Source organism: Pelophylax lessonae (assembly GCF_965119305.1).
Source record: "Pelophylax lessonae genome assembly, chromosome: 1".
NCBI classification, from domain to species: domain Eukaryota; kingdom Metazoa; phylum Chordata; class Amphibia; order Anura; family Ranidae; genus Pelophylax; species Pelophylax lessonae.
The window spans coordinates 344,958,809-344,986,454 of NC_138768.1; the positions used below are offsets into that span (position 1 = coordinate 344,958,809).

The following is a 27,646-nucleotide window of genomic DNA, read 5'->3' on the forward strand; positions in this document are numbered from 1 at the left end:
ATTTTTGCCAGAATAGTCCTACAATTGTATTTAGTTAAGCCTAAAGGAGTATCCCACTCATTCCCTTCTCCCATCCCCTTAAATACAATAAAACCACCAAACAAAGATGCCGGAGTTGTCAATGTCGTAGTGCTCACACCCAGGGCCGCAGCTCACAAGGGCTGGAGGGGTAACCGGTAAAGATGGCAGACCCACATCAGGCCACAGGCCTGGAAAACCTGCTAAACATATACAGTATGGTGGGATTTCCCAATGTCCAAAAAATGGTAGACCTGGGTTTATCAGTTCTTATACACAGTGACTTTTGTCTACAAGGAAGACCCCAACAATCCCCTTTGCTGAGGTCAAAAATCAGGTCTCACAAGAGATGGTCTATGAAAAACCCAGGACAATCTAGAATTATACAATGGCTATATTACAGAGATTATGGACCCCATGGATCAAATTGCATTTGTCTCTTGCCCCATCTGGATAATTTGACAATTTTACCATATAGTTTTCACAAGATTGACTGTTCTATAAGGCTCTCTCCGTCCCCCATAAAGACAGGGAAATTGACCATAAAACCCGTTTCCCTCAAAGAGAATAGTTACTGAACAACCTACTGCAGACATCCCTTAGCTTCAAAGTCTTATACCTTTCCTGTACCTGACACCCTCTCTTCTCTTCCTTTCACTTCCTCCCCCTATTCTTTTCTTCTCCCAACTCCTCTTTATTTTTCTTTCTTCTTCCGATTTCCTGCCTGTCTCTTCCTTACCATATAAACCTGATTCCTTGATTTGCCATTATCCTCTCCTAGATGAGACACCAGATTCTTACTGTTCCAATGCAAGTATTTGTGCATGTTTGTACACTAACGTTATAGACCATGTAGTTACTAAGTCATTTGTTACAACTGTTCTTTGCATGTACAATCCATTCTATGTTTTACCATGTTGTTCCAGACTGTAAACCTATACAGCTAGGTATATATACAGTAATTGATGTTTCTCTATTTGGAAATAAAGATTTATGAAATGAAAATTACTCTGAGAGTATTGTTAGCACTTTCAAAATGTGTCCTTCCGTTCATAAATAATTATCACGGTACTCATTTTCTTTTTTTGCTTTTCCCTAACAAAAAACTCTAGCAAACATTTATTGATGTTGTTGACGAGAGCTACTATGTAAAATGTCATTGTATTAAATACAGCAATAATAGAGAATCTAAAATAATCCCAGGAAAATTAGTTACCGCAACATGATAATAGGTGTTCTAAAAGGCTTTATAGAAATCACATTCCACAAACATGGAGCAGGTGATATTAGCGATAGCTTGCATTAACCATTTTCTTTGTTAAACTTTTACTTATTTATGCCTTTATTAAAAACAAACAATCTAAAATGAAGGCAAAGAGAAAAAAAAAATCTGAAATCTTCCTGGTAGTTTGAAAAAATGATTTCAGCATAATTGGCCATTATCCTGGATATAAAGGCATCGATAATCAGCGGGAAGAGTGTCTAACCCATCTGTGTTATTTTTAAGTGGGTACATTTTGATGAACTATTTTGCCTTTCATGTCCACTTAAACCCTCAGCCTGAAACATTGGCCACTTTCCCAGGAATCCTTTTCCTCATTAAAGATGGACAAAAGAATCACCCAAATTGTTACATTCTTTGATTAAAAAAAAAAAGGTCTGTAATACAAAGAATTAAAGTGGAACAGAACCCAGTGATAAAGGGGATTTATTAATTAAAGTGTATTTACTAAAGTTACTACTTCTGACAAGCATATTTGAAGGTCCCCTGTGTGGCCCCCATGCATTAAAAGGAAGGCATGTTTGCAAAGGAGCCCACATGCAGACATATTCTTATTTATAAGCTGTCAGTCTTCTTCCTGGTTGTGTAGCCCTAACAAACAATTGCATTATGAAATCCTGTTTATATGCAATTCATATAATGATCTGGAACCCAAGTGTAAATATGGTGCTGTCCCAGAGGTCTGTTGGAGAAAGGACAGTGATGTCATTGCTATAAGAAGGAGTCAAAATGCTGGCTTCTTCATAATGTTGAGACTTTGCAGGGCAAGACTCTTTGCAGTGTCTCAGGCCGAAGTTTACAATTCAGTATCTCTCCTCTCAGTACTGCATATGTCACACAGGTATGGCCTACATTACGGGGCACTGCATCTGCAAGACTGGTGAACAAGCAGCTTTTGAGATGAATTAGCAGAACCTAAGTAGTAAGTCTACTGGCCAATTGGCAGCAGAGCATACAGTGATGTCCCTAAGCTTACTTTCCTCATGCAGGAACCTTGCACAGAGGCTAAGTCATTCCCTTACAAGGAAGGTTCCTCTCCCTTACACTAGCCACTGGCAGAATGCGCGTCAACCCCAGAAGTGACAAAGGTCACTAAGGGCAACAGTGTCCACTTGGACCACAGCTCCCCTGATGACAGCTATTGAGTCTGCAGATGAATAATGTTCTTCCCACAGCTTCTATTTCCCCCTGCAGAGAGGCACAGCAACAGAGCACCACCTGCACCACGGAGGAAGTACTACACCTGCCTACCACCTACCTTATATTTGTTACATATTCCAATTAACATAACATACCTTAAAAAAATAAATAATAAAATAAAATTGCTGCTTACCATTAGGTGCTTTATTAAAAAAATCTTTCCAAAGTCTCCCCTGCTATGGCATCTTAAGGAGGGGGTTGTGAAGGATTGTTTAAAATGTAGTTAAGCCAGTTTCTACTGTGCTGGCATATTTCATTATCGATTATAAATGAGTGTGCCCTAACAAACTTTAACAAAGAGATAAAATCCCAGGGCTTGGGTTCTGCATTGTATGTTAGTGCACTTAAAAAATGTCCCTACTTTGGACCCATATCTTTACATTGCCATGTTTTCAATGCAAAATAAGCTGCCCATAGAGTCCTGTGTACAAATCTGCTCTAAAGAAACAGCTAGAAAAGCATGAAATATATTTTTATAATTTTTGTAGGTATGCTGTATAAAGGAGAACATATAATAAACATATTGTGGAATTTCCTAAATTTGATTGCATAAATAGAAATACATTTTAGGGCCATCTTATCTCATGTCTAAGCTTATTCCTTTTAACAGCAAATCACAAACTGTGATATAACTAAGGTGCTGTCATGATTACATGAAAGAAAACTAAAGTTGGCCAAACAAGATCTCCACGCATACTTTGCTGCAGTATAATTGCATTTCATTTTTCTTTTTTCAGTTGTGACTGGGTCTGGAGATGGAATTGGTAAAGCATACTCAATAGAGGTAAGAGCAACAGAATAATAGCTTCCTTAAAATACATGGAGACACTTCTTGGGATTTTCAACTTCACATGTTGCAAACCTCTAAGACCTTTGCAGATAAATGTCTGGAGTCTTGTGCTCCTGGTAGGGTTTCTCTTTGTGAACATTTCTAGAGTAAGATGACATAGAGCAATACAAAAAGACCCCCATAACCAGTAACATAGCACACAAGGGTATTCAGTGCAGTATAGGCTGTCAGAACACCCACCTGAAATGACCGTTAGGTGAAATGTTAACAGGTAAGCACTTGATGGCTGGGCTTTATACATCATCTCATTAAGTGTAACATACAAAGGTGATGTGGAGCCACACTTTGAACCCATCATCAGAAATATAAAATGTGGGAATCTGCTATTTTGCCCTCTTAGCTATGAACACAAGCCACTGCTATATATAAATTATTAAGCTGTCTATTAAAGGTTGCAATTATAACAACATGAATCAGAATTTTAATACAATACAAAACTCACATACAGGTAATGCTTGTGCAGCAGTTAAGCTACATATCAAGTTTAAGCCAAGGAAAACAAATTTTATCGGGTAATGATTAATGAGCAGTTATCCATACAGGAAAACAGTAGACTCTGATGCTGACTGTTCTCAACATAAAAGCTGATCTAGTTGTATTTAGTATTACCAGATGAATCATTATACTAAAGTTTTTCTCTTACCCTGTTAACATAGTATACCTTCAGGGCCTATTCACACTTGTGCATTACGGTAAAACAACAGTAAAATGCGTCTTTAACTGTTCATCACCACAAAGCACAGAAACTGCAGTTTAGTGTATTGTGGTGCATTTTATTTTGAATGGTACCCCAATTACAGTAGTCAGAAATACACCTGCACTGTAGCACACTAAAACACATGCCTTATGTTGTGATGAGCAGCATTCAAATTTGCATGGGCTGTCTAATGCAATGTGCCTTAATACATGGTAATATAGCAGAGATGCAGGCCAGGCCCTTTTAACTCAATTTCCTACAACTCACTGAATTCCTGGATATGTCCAATTCAACCTCCTTCCTTTAGGTGGTCAGAGAAGCCACATCTGATGAGGCAGAGGTAGCTGGGCAAATGATCTGCAGTCAGGTGTGAAGCCCTCTACTACCAGAAATGATGTTCAGGCATCAAGGCCAGAGTCTAATTGCACATAGCGACCGCAGGATACCCCTCCTTGATTGCTATTAGAGTTCTCTGAGTCCAGTGGGGTGATGCTTCATTGTTAGATCCCTTCAGCCATTCACCTGTCTTGCCAGAGCTAACCCTGACTTAAGGTGAGGGACACTATGTTTGAAGATAATTGCAAGTAGCTGAGTACTGTACTGTATTTCTGAAGCAGTGCTTCTCAACGTGACTCTCTTTTGCTATAGCTAATGTTAGAAATCAAATTTCTGGTGCCTAACCCAATGTGATAAATCTAATTCCAGTGTCCTTCAGTGTGCAAAACCCAGCACCATAATGTAATATGGAAGTATCCAGTTCTTCATTGTGAACAGTGCATTCACAATTTATCACCACTCGTGCTCAAAAGGCTAAAGTGCACGCTCACCAGAGCTTTATGACCCCTTTTTACAGAAGATCAATTAGAGCTTGTATTAAAATTCCCTTTCAGGCTCCACCCTGATATTTATATCCTAAAGAGGTACTTGCACTCATATGGTGATAAAATGTAAAATACCAAGTGAAAATCTCAAGGTTTAACCACTTTACGACCGCGTGCGGTAATACTACTGCGGCAGTGCGGCACGATACCGTCCAGCCACGTAGTATTACGTCATGCGCGATCGCGGGTCCAGAGCGCGCTCCCGCGCGCCGCGGGTCCCGATACCGATCGCATTCGGTAGGGAACCGATCAATCACCAGATACTGACCAATGATTTTTGGTCAGTGTCTGCTGATCGGTCCCCACCAATGACAATCTGTCCCCTGTCTGTGTAATGTAAACACAGACAGGGGAAGTGATGTCACTGTCCTTCCTGGAGTCCTTTCGGTTCCAGGAGAGAGACAGAGACACAGTAAAAACGTGAGTTCCACCAACACTACACTGACACACCTCACATAGGCACATTTAACCCCTTCATCACCTCTGATCACCCCCTGATCACCCCCAAACCCCTCACAGTGAACACTATATACAGTGGTATACAGATATTTTACTGATCACTGTATAAGTGTCACTTGTGAGCGTAGTTTGCGCCTGCGTTAGGCCCAAATAGGGTTAGGGTACCCGCCACCTATCCCCTAATAAAGTTTTTACCCCTTGATCAGCCCCAGTTAACCCCTTCACTACCTATTACTCTGTGCACTAAATACAGTATATAGGTAAATACTGATCACTGTATTTAGTGTCACTAGTGACCCTAATTTGCGCTTGCGCTAAGCCCATATAGGGTTAGGGCACCCGCCACCTATCCCCTAAAAAACTTTTAACCCCTTGATCTTCCCCAGTTAACCCCTTCACTCTATATAAAACAGTGCACTAATATATACAGTATATCAGATAACTACTGATCACTGTATTTAGTGTCACTTTTGACCCTAATTTGCGCTTGCGCTAAGCCCAAATAGGTTTAGGCCACCCGCCATCTATCCTCTATAAAGGTTTAACCCCTTGATCTTCCCCAGTTAACCCCTTCACTCTCTATAACACAGTGCACTAATATATACAGTAAATCAGATAACTACTGATCACTGTATTTAGTGTCACTTGTGACCCTAATTTGCGCTTGCGCTAGGCCCGAATAGGTTTAGGCCACCCACCATCTATCCTCTATAAAGGTTTAACCCCTTGATCTCCCCCAGTTTAACCCCTTCACTTCCCTGTCACAGTGTTCACTATATACAGTGATTACCGATCACTGTATTAGCGTCACGGGTGACACAACTTAGGCTAGCTAGTTAGCGTCAGGGTCCCACTACACCACCGTTACTTAGCGTCAGTTAGAGTCAAGTACACTAACACACACACACCACCGTTACTAGTATAGTGTTTGAACAGATCAATATCTGATCTGATCAGAACTATACTAGCGTCCTCATAATTTAGTGTTCCCCAAACGCAGTGTTTGCACAATCAGCACTGATTCCTGCTAGCACCTGCGTTTAGCCCCCCTGCCCAGCCCACCTTACCCAGGCAAGTGTAGTAATCAATAGATTACTGACACTTCCAAAAAACACATCACACAAAACCGCTGCGTTAGCAGAGTCAGGCCTGATCTCTGTTAGCACTAGCAGTTTTTCTTTGTAGCGACCAAATAGTCCTCGACAACCAGGTGCTTTTATTACCTAGTAGTCGCACTACTGTACCGTAAATTTAGTTACTAAAATGACAAAACGTTGGTACGGTGGTGAAGAGGTCTACGAAATGCTGACCGCGGCACGTGAGAGCGATGGGGAAGCCTCACTGTCAGAATCAGGGTCAGTATATGAACCAGATGACAGCAGCGGCTCCCTGACAGATAGCTCCGACAGAGGGGTCCCTGCTAGGGTCAGGCGTACCCGACCCCATTCTGGAGTTGTTGACTTGCAAGAACTGGAGGTTTCTCGTATGCAGCAGAGTGCCAGTACTAGTGCCGCTCACACTTCTCGTGAACTGGCAAGCACGAGCGGCCTAGTACACCCTGGACCTTCAACCAGCACTGCAGTATCACCTGGTGACGTGGCGAGTCACCTGAGTGCAGTTGAAGCTGGTGCGGTGGCTAGCACGAGTAGTGGCCCGCAGCCACCGCGTATCCGAAGACAGGCCCGTAGAGCCCATAGTGTCCTCCCTGAAGCGCTGGCATTTCCTAATTGGCAGCCCACAGATTCCACAGCGCCAGTACTTCCCCCATTCACCGCCCAACCCGGAATCCAAGTGGAAACAGCTGGTTTTAATCCCATAAACTTTTTTGAGCTGTTTTTCACTGAAGATCTTTTCAGATCTATTGTGGACCAATCAAATTTGTACGCTCAACAATTCATCGCCGCCAACCCAAATTCACCCCTTGCCAGACCATTTGCCTGGAATCCTATTACGATTCAGGAGTTTAAAACCTATCTGGGCCTTTCCTTCAACACAGGCATTACAAGAAAGAATGAATTGCGGTTATATTGGTCCACTGACCCAATTCATCAAATGCACGTGTTCTCTGCTGCTATGTCCAGGGCTCGATACGAACAAATATTTCGGTTCATGCATTTTAACGACAATGAACTCTGTCGTCCTCGGGGAGACCCTGAATATGATCGGCTCCACAAAATTCGGCCCCTCGTAGACCACTTCAATCAGCGGTTCGCAGCCTTGTTTACCCCCCAACAAAATGTCTGCGTTGACGAGTCCCTGATTAAGTTTACTGGTCGCCTTGCTATCAAACAGTACCTCCCCAGCAAGCGTGCCAGATACGGGGTCAAGTTGTATAAGCTCTGTGACAGGGCCACAGGCTATACAGTTAATTTCCGTGTCTACGAGGGAAAAGACAGCACTGTGGAGCCCCCCGATTGCCCAGGCTACATAGGGAGCAGCGGCAAGATAGTTTGGGACTTGGTGTCACCCTTATTCGGAAAGGGGTACCACTTGTACGTGGACAATTTCTATTCAAGCGTGCCACTTTTTAGACACCTCTATCAATTGCAAATTGGCGCTTGTGGCACCGTGCGATCTAATCGCCGGGGCTTCCCCCAACGGCTAGTGAATGCCCCACTGAGCTCGGGGGAGAGAGCCTGCTTGAGGTGCGAGGAATTGCTTGCAGTGAAGTGGAGGGACAAACGAAACGTTTACGTGCTGTCCTCCATTCACCCAGACACGGCAGTCCAAATTACTACGGTCACCGGTGTTGTTGTTGAGAAACCCCTCTGTGTCCACGACTATAACCGTAAAATGGGAGGGGTGGACTTCAACGACCAGATGATGGGACCGTACTTAATTGCCCGTAAGGCCAGACGCTGGTACAAAAAAGTGTCTGTATACCTATTTCAATTGGCTGTTTACAACGCTTTTGTCTTATACAAAGCGTCTGCTGGAACATTATCCTTCTTTCAATTCCAAGAAGAGATAATCAGAGCCCTCCTGTATCCAGCTGGTGCTCCTGCCCAACTTCCCCAACCAGATGCAGTGAGCCGGCTGCATGAGAGGCATTTTCCGCAATTCCTCCCGAGTACCCCTACCAAACGATACCCCCAAAAAAGATGCCGTGTCTGCAGCAAGCGCGGATTTAGGCGTGAAACCCGGAATTATTGTCCCGACTGTCCTGACCAACCTGGTCTTTGCAACGGTGACTGTTTCCGTCGCTACCACACACTAGTGGATTATTAGCGTAGGGTACAGCACAGCACAGTTTAGGGCACATTTACACAGGGTCTCAAAAGATGTTCGATGGCTATCGTCATTTTGAGAGACCCGAACCTGGAACCTGGAACTCGACGTTTGAAGAAAAAAAAAAAAACATAAAAGCCAAAAATAGTTGTCGTCTCAGTCATTTTTTATGTTCTTCTGCACTTCCTATGTACTTTTAATGTCCTTTGTATGTTTTTCATTCTTTTGTGACCTGTTTCTCTTGCAGGTACTCGTCGGCTACCACGCATTGATTTTATATATTCTGACACAAACAGTGTTTGCGCTCAGCATATATGGATACCTTTGCTGATAGCAGCTGTGGTGATTTTCTGATTTCAGCACTGCAGTTAAAATCTTATTTTGGTATACGTGGATAGTGCCATGTATACCCATCATTAAATTCAGTGGGTGGTTGTTTGGGCGGTTAATGATGAGAATCCAAAAATTTTTGTTGTGTCAGTCATTTTATATGTCCTACTCTTCCTAATGTACTTTTTTTAATGTACTTTTTTTTTTCATTCTTTTGTGACCTTTTTCTCTTGCAGGTACTCGTCGGCTACCACGCATTGATTTTATATATTCTGACACAAACAGCGTTTGCGCTCAGCATATATGGATACCTTTGCTGATAGCAGCTGTGGTGATTTTCTGATTTCAGCACTGCAGTTAAAATCCTATTTTGGTATACGTGGATAGTGTCGTGTATACCCATCATTAAATTCAGTGGGTGGTTGTTTGGGCGGTTAATGATGAGTAATACTACGCATTATTCCTGTGCTGATTTCTGATAGGTTCTCTTTTTTTTCGTTCAGCCCAGAGGCTGCATGAAAAAAAAAAAACCTATATGCCAAACAAGGACCAGCAATGTACTGGTACGTTGCTGGACTTTGAGTGGTTATACCAGGATGATGCCTGCAGATTTAGGCATCATCTTGGTATCGTTTTTTACAGCAAGCGGTCGGCTTACATGTAAAAGCAATCCTAGCGGATAATTGGCCGCTAGACTGCTTTTACATGCAGTGGGAGGGGACTCCCCCCCCTCCTGCCGCCTTCCGCTGCCTTCCACGGTTTTTCTCGGGCTCTCCTGTCCCACCGGTTAACCCGAGAGTGCAGCCGGTGGTTCAATTATCTAACCATAGAGCTGATTGGAGATGAGAATGGCTCCAATCATCTCTATGGCCTAAGATGCCGGAGGCTACGAGCATTTCATGACTTCTGTTTCGCCAGAAATAAACAGCGCCATTGGGAAATTGGGAAAGTATTTTATCACACCAATTTTGGTATGGTCCAATGCGTTAAGGTCAGAGGAAAGATCTAGAGTCTAAAAGACCCCAATATTTTTTTAAAAAGAGTACCTGTCACTACAGATTGCTATCATAGAGGAAATTTAAATTCACCGTGATAACAATAAAAATGATTAAAGAAAAAAAAATGAAAGAAAAGGTGTCAAAATAACATAAGAAAGCAAATTAAAAAAGAAAAAGAAAAAAAAAAATCAAGCCCCCCTGTCCCCCCGTGCTTGCGCGCAAATGCGCGCACAAGCGTTGGTCTAGTGTCATATGTAAACCGCAATTTCAGCATGCATGTGAGGTATCGCCGCGAACGCCAGGTCGAGCGCAGTAATTCTTGTGGTAGACCTCCTCTGTAAGTCCAAAGTGGTAACCTGTAAAGACTTTTAAAGGCTTTTAAAACCGTACGTAGTTTGTTGCCGCGGCACGGGCGTGCGCAATTTTTAAAGCATGTCATGTTAGGTGTCTATGAACTCGGCATAAGATCATCTTTTAAATTTTACCAAACAATTTGGAATTATATAGTGTATTTCTGCATTAAATATAAAAAAAGTGTTTTTTTTACGCAAAAATTGCGTTTGGAAAATGTGTGCGCAAATACCGTGTAACAAAAAAAATTGCAACATCCACCATTTTGTTTTGTAGGGCCTCTGCTTTAAAAAAATATATAATGTTTGGGGGTTCAAAGTAATTTTCTTGTGAAAAAAAAATATTTTTTCATGTAAACAAAAACTCACAGAAAAGGCTTGGTTTTCAAGTGGTTAGAAGAGAGGGTGATGTGTTGCTAAAATTGAGCATAAAATGCCAGGACTGTTCAAACACCCCCCAAATTACCCCTTTTTGGAAAGTAGACACCCAAAGCTATTTGCTGAGAGGCATATTGAGTCCATGGAGTATTTTATATTTTGCCCTAAGTTTCAGGAAAATGACAATTTGTTTTTTTTTTTTTTTTTTTTTTTACACAAAGTTGTCACTAAATAATATATTGCTCACGCATGCCATGGGTATATGTGAAATGACACCCCAAAATACATTCTGCTGCTTCTCCCGAGTACAGGGATACCCCATGTGTGAGACTTTTTGTCAGTCTAGCCGCGTACAGGACCCGGAAAACCAATCCGCACCTTCTGGCTTTCTAAGGGCGTAAATTGTTGATCTCACTCCTTACTACCTATCACACTTTTGAAGGCCATGAAATGCCAAAATGGCACAAAACCCCCCCAAATGACCCCATTTTGCAAAGTAGACACTCCAAGCTATTAGATGAGAGGCATGATGAGTCCATGGAATATTTTATATTTTGCCACAAGTTTCAGGAAAATTATTATTTTTTTTTCTTTTTTTTTTACACAAAGTTGTCAGTAAATGATATAATGCTCACACATGCCATGGGTATATGTGAAATGACACCCCAAAATACATTCTGCTGCTTCTCCTGAGTACAAGGATACCCCATATGTGAGACTTTTTGTCAGTCTAGCCGCGTACAGGACCCGGAAAACCACTCCCCACCTTCAGGCTTTCTAAGGGCGTAAATTGTTGATCTCACTCCTTACTACCTATCACACTTTTGAAGGCCATGAAACGCCAAGATGGCACAAAATCCCCCCAAATGACCCCATTTTGCAAAGTAGACACTCCAATCTATTTGCTGAGAGGCATGGTGAGTATTTTGCATCTCTCATTTTTTTTGGAAAATGAAGAAAAAACAGGAAAATGCATTTTTTTTCCTCTTTTTTCAATTTCCAAAACTTTGTGACAAAAAGTGAGATCTGCAAAACACTCAACATGCCTCTCTGCAAATAGCTTAGGGTGTCTACTTTCCGAAAAGGGGTCATTTGGGGGGGGGGGGGGGTTGTGCTGTCTTGGCATTTCATGGCCTCCGAAACTGTGATAGGTAGTCAGGAGTGAAATCAACAATTTACGCCCTTGGAAAGCCTGAAAGTGGGGGTTGGCTTTCGAGGACCTGTACTCGGCTAGACTGCAAAAAAGTCTCACACATGTGGTATCCCTGTACTCAGGAGAAGCAGCAGAATGTATTTTGGGGTGTCATTTCACATATACCCATGGCATGTGTGAGCAATATATCATTTAGTGACAACTTTGTGTAAAAAAACAAAAAAAAAAATAATAATAATATATTTCCCGGAACTTGTGGCAAAATATAAAATATTCCATGGACTCACCATGCCTCTCAGCAAATAGCTTGGGGTGTCTACTTTGCAAAATGGGGTCATTTGGGGGGGTTTTGTGCTATCTTGAAATTTCAGGGCCTCCGAAACTGTGATGGGTAGTCAGGAGTTAAATCAACAATTTACGCCATTAGAAAACCTAAAGATGGAGATTCATTTTCGGGGTCCCGTACACAGCTAGGCTCCCAAAAAGTCTCACACATGGGGTATCCCCATACTGAGGAGAAGCGGCAGAATGTATTTTGGGGTGTCATTCCACATATACCCATGTCATGTGTGAGAAATGTATCTTTTAGTGACAACTTTGTGTTAAAAAAAAAAAAAAAAAAATAAATTGTAATTTTCCCAAAACTTGTGGCAAAATATAAAATATTCCATGGACTCACCATGCCTCTCAGCAAATAGCTTGGGGTGTCTACTTTGCAAAATGGGGTCATTTGGGGGGTTTTGTGCTATCTTGAATTTTCAGGGCCTCCGAAACTGTGATGGGTAGTGAGGAGTAAAATCAAAAATTTACGCCATTAGAAAACCTAAAGATGGAGATTGATTTTCGGGGTCCCGTACACAGCTAGGCTCCCAAAAAGTCTCACATATGGGGTATCCCTGTACTCAGGAGAAGCAGCAGAATATATTTTGGGGTGTAATTACACATATACCCATGGCATGTGTGAGAAATGTATCTTTTAGTGACAACTTTGTGTTAAAAAAAAATTTTTTTTTTTTTTTTAGTCATTTTTCAAACACCTGTGACAAAAAAATTAAATATTCAATGAGCTCAACATGCCTCTCAGAACATTCCTTAGGATGTCTACTTTTCAAAAAGTGGTAATTTGGGGGGGTCTTGTACTGCCCTGCCATTTTAGCACTTCATGAATTGAGATCAGTCAGAAATTAAAGCTGCGTAAAATTTCAGTATTTACACCATAGTTTGTAGACGCTATAACTTTTGCGCAAACCAATAAAAATACGCTCATTGAATTTTTTTTTGTCAAAGACATGTAGCTAAATATATTTTGGCCAAAAAAATGACATAAATTGAGTATATTGGATATTTTTTAAAAGACAAAGTTGAAAATGTCATTTTTTTGCAAAATTTTCGCTCTTTTTTTATTAATATCGCAAAAAATAAAAAGCGCAGAGGTGATCAAATACCACCAAAAGAAAGCTCTGTTTGTGGGAAAAAAAGGACGTAAATTTCATTTGGGTACCATATTGCATGACCGCACAATTGTCAGTTAAAGTCGCACAGTGCCGAAGCACAAAAAGTGGTCTGGACGGAAGACAGCAAAATCCTCCGGTGGTAAAGTGGTTAATATTTATTGTAAATTGGTATAATATAAGAGCAAAACTGACATGGTACAGTGCCTAGATACTGGCACCAGTATATACAGCTTGTGGTAAATCAATCCGCCTGCCACATCTCTCTCACAAATCAGCATGTGTTTCATATGACGTCATATAAGAACCGGAAGCGTGGGTCCTTGTGCTTCAGTGTTAGTTTCACTAACTGTGGTGTCTTCAGGAAGTGCCGGGCCGCCATTTTCAGTTTCCATTTATATGCCCTGGTTCTCTGTAATTGATTAATAAATAGCTTATGCAAATTTTGATTCCCTTAAAGGCAAACAATGCCTTGAGGTATGCTATCAGCTGTATCCACTATAATAGTATAAAACACTACATTCAATCAAATATATTTACCAATAATTACATGCATTTCTTTACCCACTTGACCTCTGGAAGATTTACCTCCCTTCATGACCAAGCCATTTTTTTGCGATACGGCACTGAGTTACTTTAACCTTCTTAGCAGTATTCCCGAGCGTGGCTCGGGGTTACATTTCAGAGCCAAAAGCGGTACCCCGAACCACACTCGGGGTACCGCCAGAAGCATCGCTGGATCCTGTAAGCAGGGTTACTTACCTTGTCACCGGGATCCAGCGATGTGTCCCAGCGGTGTCTCGTGGCGGATCTTCCTCCCGATCCTCTCCGTGTCCCGGCTTCCGTCTCCTGCGACGTGGCGTTCGCAGGGGGGTGGAGCCGGTGGCAAATTCAAATGTAAAAACACACCAAACACACTGATACTATTCAAAATAAAAAAAAAATCATATTGGTTTGCCCCCCAGTGCCCTTTCCTGCAGTTTTACTGTACTTTTTATGTATATATATATATATATATATATATATATATATACATATATATGTATATACATACATGTATATACATATATATACATATATATATACGTATAAAATATATATATATATATATATATATATATATATATATATATATATATATATATATATAAATGTATACAGTTGGTTTGGGCTGCTCATTCACAAGAATTACATGCAAAATAATGGTACCGCTTTCAGCACCTAAAATCCAAAAGAATCATACCGCCAGAGAGGTTAACTGACAATTCTGTGGTCATGTGAGGCTGTACCCAAATTGAATTGATGTCCTTTTTTTCCCACAAATTGAGCTTTCTTTTGGTGGTATTGGATCACCTCTGCGTTTTTTATTTTTTGCGCTATAAACAGCAACAAAAGAAAACAATATTTTTACTTTCTGCTATGAAACACATCCAAAAATGTTTAAAAAAATCAGATTTCTTCATAAATGTAGGCCAATATGTATTCTGTCAATGCATTAATGACAATGGCTGGGAAGAAGTTAGCATCAGGGGCAATCAAAGAGTGAACTGTGTGCCTAGCTGGTGTTTTACTACTGTGGGGAGGTGCTTGAACAAGGAGAAGGCATGGATCAGTGCCTCTGCTTTGCAGAGACACAGGCTATATGCCTTCTGTACTGACAGTACGGTGATCTGCCTTGTTTACATAGGCAGACCGCCGTTCTGCCTGTGCAAGGAAGCATCGGCAGGTGCCAGCAGTCATCGAGTCCGCTGTACTCACTGATCAGCTCCCATTGTGTATAACCCCAGACCCGCATGTGCAGAATCATATACTAGGTACATGACCCTGCGCAGCAGAGCTGCTTTGCCACCTTATATGTAAGTTACATGGTCGGCAATTGCTTAATTATGCAATAAACATTTTCCGAAAGATTTTTTTATATAAAGATTTTTTAAAAGTTTTTTGTATATAATCCCTCTTATGTTCCCCTTCTCTTGATAATGTTGCAGACTAGTCAAAGCATGCATGTTCCTGCTGCACAGTTTGACCATTTAGAAACCAATTTTATATCATTCCCCACACCTCATAATGCTTGATAGTAATGTTTTTTTTTATTAGAATTTTGAAAATCCTGTTTATGAACTTTTGTGTTACTCAGAGGTACTCTACATCAATATGTAGACTATATTTTGGTAAAGAGAGTGCACTATTTATGAACTAAAATAGCTGAGTAAAGGAAATTTCTTGAAATTGTCATTATTCTTAACCCAATGCAGATGTAAAACAATGGTAAGTGAATATGCATATAATGTACTAAGATTAACTACAGTGAACTTCATTTTATAGCTCGCTAATCGTGGCATGAACATTGTGATGATCAGCCGAACTCTTGAGAAACTGCAGAGAATTGCTAAGGAGATTGGTAGGTTTTCTTAATATACTGCAGGTTCTCTAAATTATTAACATAAATGTATGCACACACCTACATAGTTACATATGTATTTAGATGTTAAGACACTACACTACATTGTGCAAATAAAGGCAAAATTACCGTGAATCATACCAACAAAAACATATCTGTGTGGTTATTCATGACATTGCTAAATAAGAACGCCAACTTAAAATGAATTAAAACAAAATCAGATTCATTCAGTATGACAACATGAATTTGGCGATAATGTTGGACATGTCTTAAAGTGTATTTCCTCATTGGCAGCCAAATTGGCATAATGCATATTTTATATTTGTTACATGTTCCTATTCGTAGAGCATAACTTAAAAAAAAAGTGCTACCTACAATTTATTTCTTTGCGAAAGCTCAAAAACAAAAAAGTTTTTCTCTGCTATGCAGAGGGGGCTGGGGAGATAAGGAGTATCATAATTACCCTGTCTGTAGTCTGTACATATTGTATTATCATTTGTAAACTAGATTTGAACACTTTCTGTCCAAAGGGTTAAAGATCTAGAAGTTGGGATTCTTAATTGTATTTTAATCAGGTGAACTCATTGTGTCCATCTGTGTTAGTGGGGACAGATCGAATATCCTCTTATTTCAGCTTGTTCAAAGTAACTTGCAGTCTGCCCAAGGCCTGTCTCCAAAGTATTGTTTTTAAATTATTTTTGGGTATGCTTTAAAAAAAACTGGACAAATTCCCATTAACTCTAATCTAGGCCTTTGGTGACGAAAAAGTAGTCCCAAAACCAAAACGCTTAAGCACTTCCCACTTGGAATGCAATTCTATGCTGTCAAACACCTTAGTAGCATCTATAGACAGCAGAGCTCTATTTGTCGAGTTTTTAACAGGAATTTGAAAATTCAAGAATGTATGCCTTATATACACAGCAGTTGGGGAGTTAATCCTGTTTGATCTGGATAGATAATAGATGCAATAACTCTTTTTAACTTATTGACCAACATTTTAGCCAGTATTTGAATATCTGTATTAAGAAGTGAAATTGGTCTATAGGAATCCGGACATAATAAATCCTACTCTTTTATGGGTAGGACCACAATAATAGCCTCTGTCAATGACATAGGAAGACATCATCCCTAAAAGCAACATTGAAAGCCTGTAACAAAAAGGGTAAAATTATCTCGCCATACTGATTGTAGACTTTGTTAGGGATGCCATCTAGGCAAGGGGCTTTTCCTTTTAGGAACAATTTCCAGCTCCTCCAGAGTTCGAGGAGCATCCAACAGACTTTTATATGTTTGAGACAGAGTAGAAAAGTGAATATTATCTAACAGGATTTCTTCAGATTTAGAGCAGATTGTCCCAGCTGCTGCCCAAGTCAGGCGTTTGTTAACCACTTAAGCCCCGGAGGATTTGGCTGCTCAAAGACAAGGGCCTATTTTGCGATTCTGCACTGCGTGATTTTAACGGACAATTGCGCGGTCGTGCGACACTGTACCCAAATTAAATTGATGTCCTTTTTTTCCCACAAACAGGGCTTTCTTTTGGTGGTATTTGATCACCTGTGCAATTTTTACTTTTTGCGCTATAAACAAAAAAAGAGCGTCAATTTTGAAAAAATAACAATATTTTGCACATTTTTTTATATGAAATTCCCCCCCAAAAAATGTAAAAATCAAAATTTTTTAACATTTTAGGCCAATTTGTTTTCTGCTACATATTTTTGGTAAAAAAAAATCGCAATAAGCGTATTTTGATTGGTTTGCGCAAAAGTTTTTACGTTTACTAACTAAGGGAAAGATTTATGTCATTTTTGTTGTTTTTTTTTTAACTAGTAATGGCGGCAATCTGAGATTTTTTTTGCGGGACTGCGACATTGCGGCGGACAGATCGGACCCCTGACTAACATTTTTGACACTTTTGGGGGTACCAGTGACATTACTACAGTAATCAGTGCTATACATATGCACTGCTACTGTAAAAATTACACTGGCAGGGAAGGGGTTAACTTTATTAGAGATCCAGGGGTTAGGTGTGTCCCTAGGGGCATGCTTCTAACTGTCAAGGGGTGTGGCTTTTGATGTAACCACAGAGACATACGATCCTACATAGCAGGATCGTATAGTCTCTGCTGTTACACCAGGGAGAATGACAGGCGGCTTTGTTTACATCAGCCGCCTGCCTTTCTCCCTCCCCAGCGGGAGATTGCAAGAGGCCGGCGGACATCGGAGCCGCCGGTCACTCGCGCAGGGATGGCCGTGAACGAGCGGGGGTGGGAGCGCGCCTCCGGCGTCGCTCGCTCGCCCCCTACAGGCTCCTGGGCAAGCGACAAAGGAATCCGCCGCTTTGCCCAGGAGGGGCTGACTGCCACAGTAAATCTACTTGCGGCGGTTGGCAAGTGGTTAAAAAACTTGTTCTGCATGCTTTCTCCATGAGGAGTTTGAGCTGGGTCTGCGCCTTAGTCCAGGACAAACATCTTTCAATGTGTTATTAATAATGTTGTTAAAATCACCCACCAGCAGAACAGAGTGGGCTAGTATATCAACTAAAAACTTCTTAAACAGCTAAATTATTTCGCCAGAATATGGCAGCAGGGTATACACATTAGCAATCACAAAACACCTATCAAAAAATCTGCAACACAGAAAAACATATCTCCCATATTTGTCTATCTCCACGTGTTCACAGGAGAATACATTGCAACAAAGCACCAGAACAGATATACCCCTGGCATGTCAGGAATATGTAGAAGGGACTGTTTCTGGGGTGGCGTGGGTCTCCTGCGGGTACACGAGATCCGGTTTTAGATTAGTGAGAGTATCAAAAACCAACTGACGTTTCAAGGGGCTGTAAGCACCTCTTACATTGCACGAAACAGCCCTCACTACTCTACCATTCTTTTTTTACAGTATATTATCAAAAGTATTATGACACCTGCCTTTACATAACTTGAACTTTAATGGCATCCCAGTCTTAGTCTGTAGGGTTCAATATTGAGTTGGCCCACCCTTTGCAGCTATAACAGCTTCAACTCTTCTGGAAAGGCTTTCCACAAGGTTTAGAAGTGTGTCTATGGGAATGTTTGACCATTCTTCCAAAGCACATTCCCATAGACACACTCCTAAACCTTGTGAACAGCCTTCCCAGAAGAGTTGAAGCTGTTATTGCTGCAAAGAGTGGGCCAACTCAATATTGAACTCTACAGACTACGACTGGGATGCCATTAAAGTTCATGTGCGTGTAAAGGCAGGCATCCCAATACTTTTGACAATATAGTGTATATACTGTCTACAAATAAAGAAGGGAGGCCTGTCACGGTTGTCCTGGAACTTCAAGACCCTTATACTGTATCATATAAGAGGACTGAATTCAACATATGTATAGATTCAATATTAGACTTTTGAAAACTTAGGAAAAATTGGACCTAAAAAGAGTCTTAAAAGGGAGAAGAGAAAAAAAATACAAAAACAAAAAAACGGGAAAAAGAAAAAAGGAAAAAACATAATTTCGCCCCCCCTCCTCCCCCCCCCCAAAAAATTAAAATTAAAAATACTTATATAGAGTACAATCAGTCTAAGGCCACAATTGCACCATCTGATTCTATTCAGTCCAGATGCCAAAATACATATCATCATAAATACAATAACAAAAAACAAAAATTTAATTTATATTGCATTTTTATCAGAAAACCGGCATGCAGCATAGACATAGCTACACCCTTGCCGCATGATAGTCAGTATCTCCCAGAAGAATATAAAAAAAATAAACCAAAACACGTTTCCCACCAGGGGAGAGGTAGAGAGAGTCTATTCCTTATATAGCTGGACTCGTTCCAATGGCTCTGTGAGAAAAAAAAAGAAAAAGAACAAATCAAACCCAGTTATATTCACAAATATATGTAAAATAGCTCCTACAGGTTCGTGTCAGATGGGTAGCTACACATACTTTAGCTTAAGTACCTCCTTTAAGAGGAAGAGGAAAAGAAAAAAAAACGCCCCCATATTCAATTTCTGGGTACGCCGTAATTGCTTACAATGCCTATCCAGCCAGTCCATGGTTTCAAAAAAGTGAAAACAGCCATTTACCACCACTCTGAGCTTAGCAGGATATAGCAAAGAATATTGTAAATGCAGTTTTTCTAATCTTTTTTAACATCTTTGAATCTATTGCGCTGCTTTTGTATTTCAGGAGACAAATAAGGAAAAAACAAAACCCTAACTCCATTAAAAAAAAATCTTTTGACAAGCTCACTCTCCTGAGGATAAGATCTCTGTCACGATAGTTGGGGAGTCTTATTAGGAATGAGCGCAGAGGGCTTCCAGAAGGCAAAGGCCTAGTAGGTACACAATGAGCCCTTTCCACTGAAAAATCTAGTGAGAGATGTTCTTTCCCTAGAAATTTCCAAAGCCATGTCTCAGCAATTTCTGTGGGGTTAGAGACCTCAGCATATTCCAGGAGACCCACCAGTCTGATGATGTTACGTCACAAGTGGTTTTCTAAATCTTCCAATCTTCCAGTTTACAGGTATTGATATTGATTTTCATTGCAACTTTGACATCAGTACATATTGGCTGCAGGGTGTCCTCTAGCTCACTGACACGACCCTTGTGCATTCCCACACTTTCTGTACATCATGGCGGAGAAGAGTAAATTCCTCTCTAAGACCTTGTACTTGACCAGTTAAAGCACAAAGTGAGGTTCAACATTGCTGTACTGCTTTGAGCACATCTAAAAGTGTAAGTTCTGGAAGCTCTGATGGTACAACTGTGCTATTAGGCAATTTAACAGCAGGCATTTCTATGCTAAAGCTTGACATTTCCTCTGTGGCAAAGCCATCTTGACCCAATTGCTTGATTGGAAAGTCATTGTCCACACCAATGTAGGGATCTTTGGGCTCTTTAGGCTCTTCAATTGTGACATGCTGTGGGTTCTAACTTTCAATATCTTATAAGCCCCAATTAAATCTTTCAGTTTTAGGGTTGTTTAGCCCCTTTGTCCTCTTTAGTTTCTCTTTTGTGGACCGACTGCCTTACAATTGTTGAGAGGAGCCACCTGCTTCTTGGAAACTGCAGTCTGGTGCCCCTTGTCCTTCTTTTCTTCTCATCATGATGAAAATTTGGCTGACCTTCTTTAGATCTCTCTTCCTTCCTTCCCCCTTCCTCCCTTCTTTCTCCCTCTACCTCTAAGAATGACTTTGATAGTACAGAAAATACAACTGGCTTGAATAGATTTGTAATCTATAATCTATATAGTGGTTTGTGGCTTTCGGAGACAAACAAGCATGCATACAGAGCAGCCAGGGCAGGCAAAGCGGAAAGTCCCAAGGCCAGGCAGTCAATTGCACATATAGCCAGATAGCCACATTTCCTATAGCCAATTTTGACTGGTTACACAGGTGATCGAAGAGCCAGATATTTCTATGGTAGAGCACAGACAGCTAAAGCAGCAGTAGTCTGAGGTGAAGATGATTAAAGACGCTGACCACTGACAGTAGCACTAGCCAGCAGAAATAGCAAAGATGAATGTGGCAGTAATAACAACATTAGCAAAATCAGCAGGAGCAGTCTGCTATAGTTACAGTAGCTATAATCAGAGCAGGCAAGCATATACATTCATTCTGTAGACCATCAGGTTGACAGGCTCCTCCATAAAAAAGTCTGGAGCTCCTCAGGGCTTCTCAGTGTTTCCAATTCCTCAGCATCTCAAAGTGGCTCTTAGCGGTCAGACTTTCAGGGCTCCCAGCCACACTGTGTTGTTCCCCCAGATCTTTACCAGACTGCCGACTGCCACCATTGCTCCCAGTACAGGCTGTCAAGCCTCCAGACCAGGGGTCTCCAAACTTTCTAAACAATGGGCCAGTTTACTGTCCTTTAGATTAGTGAGGCAAGACTAGGGCCAGTGGGAAAAGAAAATGTCCTGGCATTCAGTGGGAATAAACAATGCCCCATCTTTGGTGTCAGTGGAAGGACTAATACCTCCTTGTTGATGTCAGTGAAAGAAATTGTGCCCCATTGCTGGTGTCAGTTGGTGGCATAATGCCCCATTGTTGGTGCCAATGGAAAGAATTTTGCCCCATTGTTGGTGTCAATAGAAGGAATTGTGCCCCATCGTTGGTGTCAATAGAAGGAATTGTGCCCCATCGTTTGTGTCAGTGGGAGGAATTGTACCCTTTTGATAGTGTCAGTGGGAGAAATAGTTGGTGTCGGCCACAGGAATTATGCCCCATTGTTGGTGTCAATGGATAGAATTGTGCCCTAAAGGCCAGATGAAGGCAAGCAAAGGGCCACATCTGGCCCCAGGGCTACACTTTGGACTAATCCTTTCAAGCCACCGTGGGCTAGCTACACTCAGCACCAGGAGGAGGATGAAGGGAGGCTGAAAGTATAACTAAAGGCAAAACTTTTTTTTTTTTTAGTTTTGGATAGAGTGGAGAGGGATTAGAATGTATGTCGGTTTGTGTTGCTCTTTGTGCCCCATTAGGGGAGATTCACGCTCTCTGTTTGCCCTGTTTACCAGTATTCTTGAAAGTGAAATTAAAAGAAAAATCCCAAACTTTGGGTTGTCCCCAGAAAAGTAGTAGAGGGGAAATATTCCAATGGAGACACTAGTTCTGGTGACCTGGGGGTCCCTAAGGAATTACCTTAATTTGCAGGGATTTCCTCTCACTTCCTGTTTGGCTATGGGACAGGAAGTGAAGGCAAATCTCCACAATGGTATACAGATGACAAAAAAAAAAAAAAAAATCCGATAGGGTTTATAAACCTGCCTTGCTGTATCCAAAATGGAAAAAAAGTTTTGCCAATAGTTCTACCTGAAGGCTGAAGGCTGCAGGCTGAAGGTTGAAGTAGCTTAAGAGGCAGTTCAAGGCAGAAAGGGGAATACAAACACCAAATGCTGAACACTGACACCAGTAAGCACATGAACAGGCTGGGTTCATTGCTCACAGAATGGGAGAGCCGGAGCGCGCTTACACACACCTGCTCACATCAGAGCCGAGAGATTATTAGAAGAGATTGATTAAAAAGATCCGGTAATGGTCTGACATCTAAACCTCGAAGTTCTCTTAGATCTTTGGGATGAATACTATCAGGACCCATTGCTTTAATAAATTTTAACTGAACCAGTTCCTCTTACACTTCTGAAAATAATCAGTCATTACTTGAACCAAAATGATCCCCAAACTTGTTATTGTTAGTGCAATTTTTTTCTGAGAAGATTATCGGCCAGTGATTTTTTTTTCCTATTTTGAAGGGATGGTTAGGAATTTTAACCTATTTCTTGGGAAAACTAAAACATTGAGCCAGGCAAAATCTATCCTGGGCCAGTTTTGTCCCACTGAAAATACTAAAACCACAGATATTTGCAGATCTCATTCTGCCATCATAAGAAGTTTGCCTGCTCTGAATTACAATTGACTGAATAAGGAAAATGTTCTCCTATGTCTGTGGAAACCTTTAGTATGATATACAGAATGTGGGCTAAGCGTCATAAGGCAGGAATGTGTGTATGAGGGGATTTCAGGATAATTTGATTATTCTCTACTACATCTATTCTTGTGTTTGAAGACATCTGCAGACATCTTTATCAGCCACCAGGCAAGATATTTGAACTGGCAGGCATCTGCAGAACCAAGTACAGCTCTCAGGGTAAAAAAGGAGAAAAACGTTAAAGTTACATTTGCAAATATGCTTAATATGTACCAATAAATGTAACAGCCTATGAGGTTGATTTACTAAAAGCAAATAGTCTGTTTACTTTGCAAAGGAAGTCACATTTTGTAAGGGAATTTTCCTCAGAGTTTAATGAATGAAGTGAAGCTCTGCTGGCTTCATCATTCAATCATTTGCAAGCGAAAATGCAGTAGTTTTTCCTGCATGTGATTGGGTATTCTTTGCAAAGTGAAACTTCACCACATTCCATAAGCTCTAGGGAAAATTCCCTTACAAGGTGCTACATTCTGAAACGTGAATTCAGTAAATCAACTCCAATGTGTGTTATTCTACTTCTATTACATCAAAGTACAAACATAAACTGCATGACATTTTTGAAGCAAATACACAATAGTTAATAATATATTTTGTTTAGTACTGATCTTTAAAGATCTGAATTGATCTTTCAAATGTTTTAATTTATATATATTCTTTATTTTCTTAGAGCAGACTACAGGGAGAAATGTTAAATTAATACAAGCCGATTTTACACAAAATAAAATATATGAACACATTGAAGAAAGTCTGAAAGGTCTAGAAATTGGAATTCTAGGTAAGTTCAAGATTTGCCCATCACAGGGAAATTTTATGTTTTTTTTTTGTTTTTTTTTGGGTGCTTGTCTATGGGAAAAAAACAATCTGGCTTTCAGAAGAGAATGCATGGCATCTGCAGAATTATAAATAAAGCTATACATGTTTGAAGGCAACACAAGAAGTGGGTTCATCCAAAGCCTTGTTAATTTGCTTGCTACATGTTGGCAGCATTCTCTAAATAACAAAAAAGTGGTATGAAACTCAAAACCAAAAATGTGATATATTGCAGCTTACCAATCATTAGATTGGTAGCATTATTTTTCTTTTTTTATGTTTTTTCCCCTCTGTTTTCACCTGGTGATTGGCCAGTAACACACCTCCTGTGCCCCCCCCCCCCCCCACTCTGGATGTAGGGAAATAGAGGCACCTTTGGACAGCAGCATTATTAGTCTGGCAGGAGAGGAGTGTTAGATGTGCTAGCAATTTAACTAATTGAAACCAAACTTTATAAACAGTTAAAGCAAACCGTTTTCTTTCTTTTGGGATAAAGTTTCATATAAATGTGTGTTACTGGCCACCATTCTAGATTGTAAGCTTTAACGAGAAGGGCCCTCTAGTTCCTCCTGTTTTGAACTGTATTGTAACTGTATTGTCTTCCCTCACATTGAAACTGTTGGCGCTATATAGATCCTGTATAATAATAATAATATAAATAAAAGCTGATTGTAAGCACCCTTCTCAGTGTTGAAGCGGTTGTAAACCTAAAATAAAAAAAATTAAAAAAAAAACCTGCAAGACAAAGGCATAATGAGCTAGTATGCATCGCATACTAGCTCATTATGAATTACTTACCTTAGAACGAAGCCCCGACACGGACCCCACTGCGGGCACTGACATAATCCCACGGCGTCTCTTCCGGGTTCGGCGGCTCCGGGGCTGTGATTGGCCGGATCCGCGATGACGTCACTCCCGCGCATGCGCGCGGGAGTCATTTTCCGGCATGCTCCCGGAAAGGGAAGCTGAAGGTCCGCCGGACCTTCAGAGCGCATGCGCCGCTCGCGTGAGCGGCTGCATGCACTGCAAATATCTCCTAAACATTATTATTATTATAGGCTTACCTGTAGTTAAAAGTGAAAAAAAGCGGTATACTACCACTTTAAATGGTTTGTCTCATCCCCAAAACTGATACAATCTGCAAGAGAACTTGTTCTTTTAAAAAACAACACATTGGATCACCAGGTGAAAAAGGGAAGAAATCTTAAAAAAAAAAAAATTAAAGTGGTTCTAAAGTCTAAACATTTTTTTTTTAACTTAATGCATTCTTTGTATTAAGGATAAAATGTATAGGCATTGAATTTGGCTCCTCACCACCCCCCCCCCTTTTTCTCCACCTCCTTATACTTATCTGAGCGCTCACTTGATCCAGCGCTGTGCACGTCTGAAGCTCTTCTCTACTCCTCACTTCTGCGTCTCACAGGCTTTGCTGGGGTACCGTGAGCCATTGACTCCCAGTGCTGTCAATCAAAGCCAGTGAAGAGGGACCCCCTAAGCTTCAGGGTTGGTTCACATGAGATGCAGTCCAGGGAGTTTTTGTTCTGCCTCAAAAATGCATTGACAGTGTTTTACATAAATTCCAAAGGCCCACGTTCTCGTGCAGTGCAGCGTTGGGGGGGGGGGGGGAGGGGGGAGTCCCGATGCTCGGGAGCGGGCTTGTGCAAGAAGCTGCTTCCCATGGGGGCACTGGACAGAGAGGAGGAGCCAGGAGCGCCACGAGAGGAGGTTTTAGGTCGCTCTGTGCAATTCTTTTGCCCAGAGCAGGTAAGTATAGGCCTGTGTTTTATTTACAATTGCTTTAATGCAGTTATCACATCTAAGAATTGGTAAGCTGCAATATAATAAATATTTGCTTTTGGGTTTAATACTTCTTTAAATTGACAGACTTATCGGTTTACCTTTGTTTTGTAGGTTCTTTAAAGCATTAAAGTGTATGTAGACCCTAAAGTCTTCATGCGCACAGGGCGTTTTTACAGCCGCTTTTAGGAGCGTCAGGCATTTTGTTTTTGCAGCTTAAAAACGCCCCTCCATGTTATTCTATGATCTCATGCACACACGGGCATTTTAAAGCTGTAAGTGGCATAGGCATTTTCAAGCTGCAAGAAAAACCCCAGGGCCAACGCATTCTGACGACCAGCGTTACAGCTGTAAAAACATCTGACGCTGCTAAAGGCTGCTAAACACGGCTTAACACTTTTTTTTTTTGACATCTCAAAATCAATGGTTCCCTTTGAGAGCCCATTAATTTGAATAGAAGTCGCATCAAAGTCGGATCATAATGATCCCACTTCTGGGGCAACCTGTGCTCTGAGGATCTTGATGAACGCCATGCCAAAATGGAAAAAAAAAAAGGCGTGGGGTTTACCCCAAGTTCCATACCAGGCCCTTTGTGTCTGGTATGGATCTTGAAAGGGAACCCCACGCCAAAATGAGATGTCCTTTATTAAAAATCTTCCTCCGATCTTCTCCCTCAGGTCTTCTCCCTCAGGTCTTCTCCTTCTGATCTCCTCCCTCAGGCCTTCTCCCTCAGGTCTTCTTCCTCCGATCTTCTCCCTCTGATCTTCTTCCTCTGATCCTCTCTCTCCGATCTTTTGTGCCTCGGGTCTTCTCCACCGCCAACCCGGTCCTCCTCCGACACTGCAAAGAGCGGGGCAGGCATAATCTTGGGAGACAGCATCGAAAGAGGACTGGGTTGGCAGCGGAGAAGACTGGAGGAAGAACACCAGAGGGAGAAGTTCAGAGGAAGAAAACCTGAGGGAGAAGACCTGAGGGAAAGGATCGGAGGAAGATCTTTTAATTATTCAATCATTTACACTACAGTGCCTTTTGTAGGGTGAATGGGTAGGGGCACAATGTACCCCATACTCATTCACATAGGCGGGGAGGGGGCTGGTAACTGGGGGCCCCCTTGTTAAAGGGGGCTTCCAGATTCTGAGAGGCCCCCTACCTGCCAGTTGTCAGGAAGAGGTCCTAGAGGTCAACATGGGGACAAGGTGCTTTGGGGTGGGGGGTGCAGAGCCCTCCCTGCCCCAAAGCACCCACCTTCCCCCATGGTGAGGGCCTGTGGCCTGGTTTGGTCCTGGTGGGGGCGCTCGCTCGCCCCTTCCCCTTTCCTGACCTTCCGGGCTGCATGCTCGGAAAAGGGTTTAGTATGGATTTTGGAGGGGCCCATGCTTTTTTTTTGGCATGGGGGTTACCCTCAAAATCCATACCAGACCGAAGGGTCTGGTAAGGTCTTGGGGTAGGGACCCCACGCTGTTTTCTTCATTTTGGTGTGGGGTTTCCTTTCAGGATCCATACCAGACTCAAAGAGCCTGGTATGGAACTTGGTGGGGACCCCACGCCAGTTTTTTTTTCCATTTTGGTGTGGAGTTCCTCTTCAGGATCCTCAGAGCACAAGTTGCACCACAAGTCGGATCATCATGATCTGACTTGGATGCGACTTCTATTCAAATCAATGGGCTGAAAGCCGGATCAAAGACAGATCTCATAGGCAACCATTGATTTTGAATAGAGGCAGAGAAACGCTGCCATAAGCTAACGTGGCTAAACACACATTAACGCCAAAGGAAAAAGCTACTAAAAGCACGTTTTTACAGCTACTTTTTCCTGGCGTTGGTAGTGGCTTTGCAGCTCGTTTTTTTCCAACGCCCTGTGTGCATAAGGCCTGAATGTTGGACA

At 41.5% G+C, this 27,646-nt stretch overlaps 1 protein-coding gene across 1 annotated transcript in view; it reads left to right on the top strand.

Annotated features, from left to right (window-relative positions):
- Nucleotides 1-27,646, top strand: part of HSD17B3 (hydroxysteroid 17-beta dehydrogenase 3) — a 120,535-nt gene that overhangs the window by 20,177 nt on the left and 72,712 nt on the right. Inside the window, exons 2-4 of the mRNA XM_082260405.1 lie at nucleotides 3,238-3,284; nucleotides 15,601-15,676; nucleotides 23,823-23,930. Of these exons, the coding sequence (XP_082116531.1) occupies nucleotides 3,238-3,284; nucleotides 15,601-15,676; nucleotides 23,823-23,930 (231 nt within the window). The remainder of the gene's footprint in view (nucleotides 1-3,237; nucleotides 3,285-15,600; nucleotides 15,677-23,822; nucleotides 23,931-27,646) is intronic.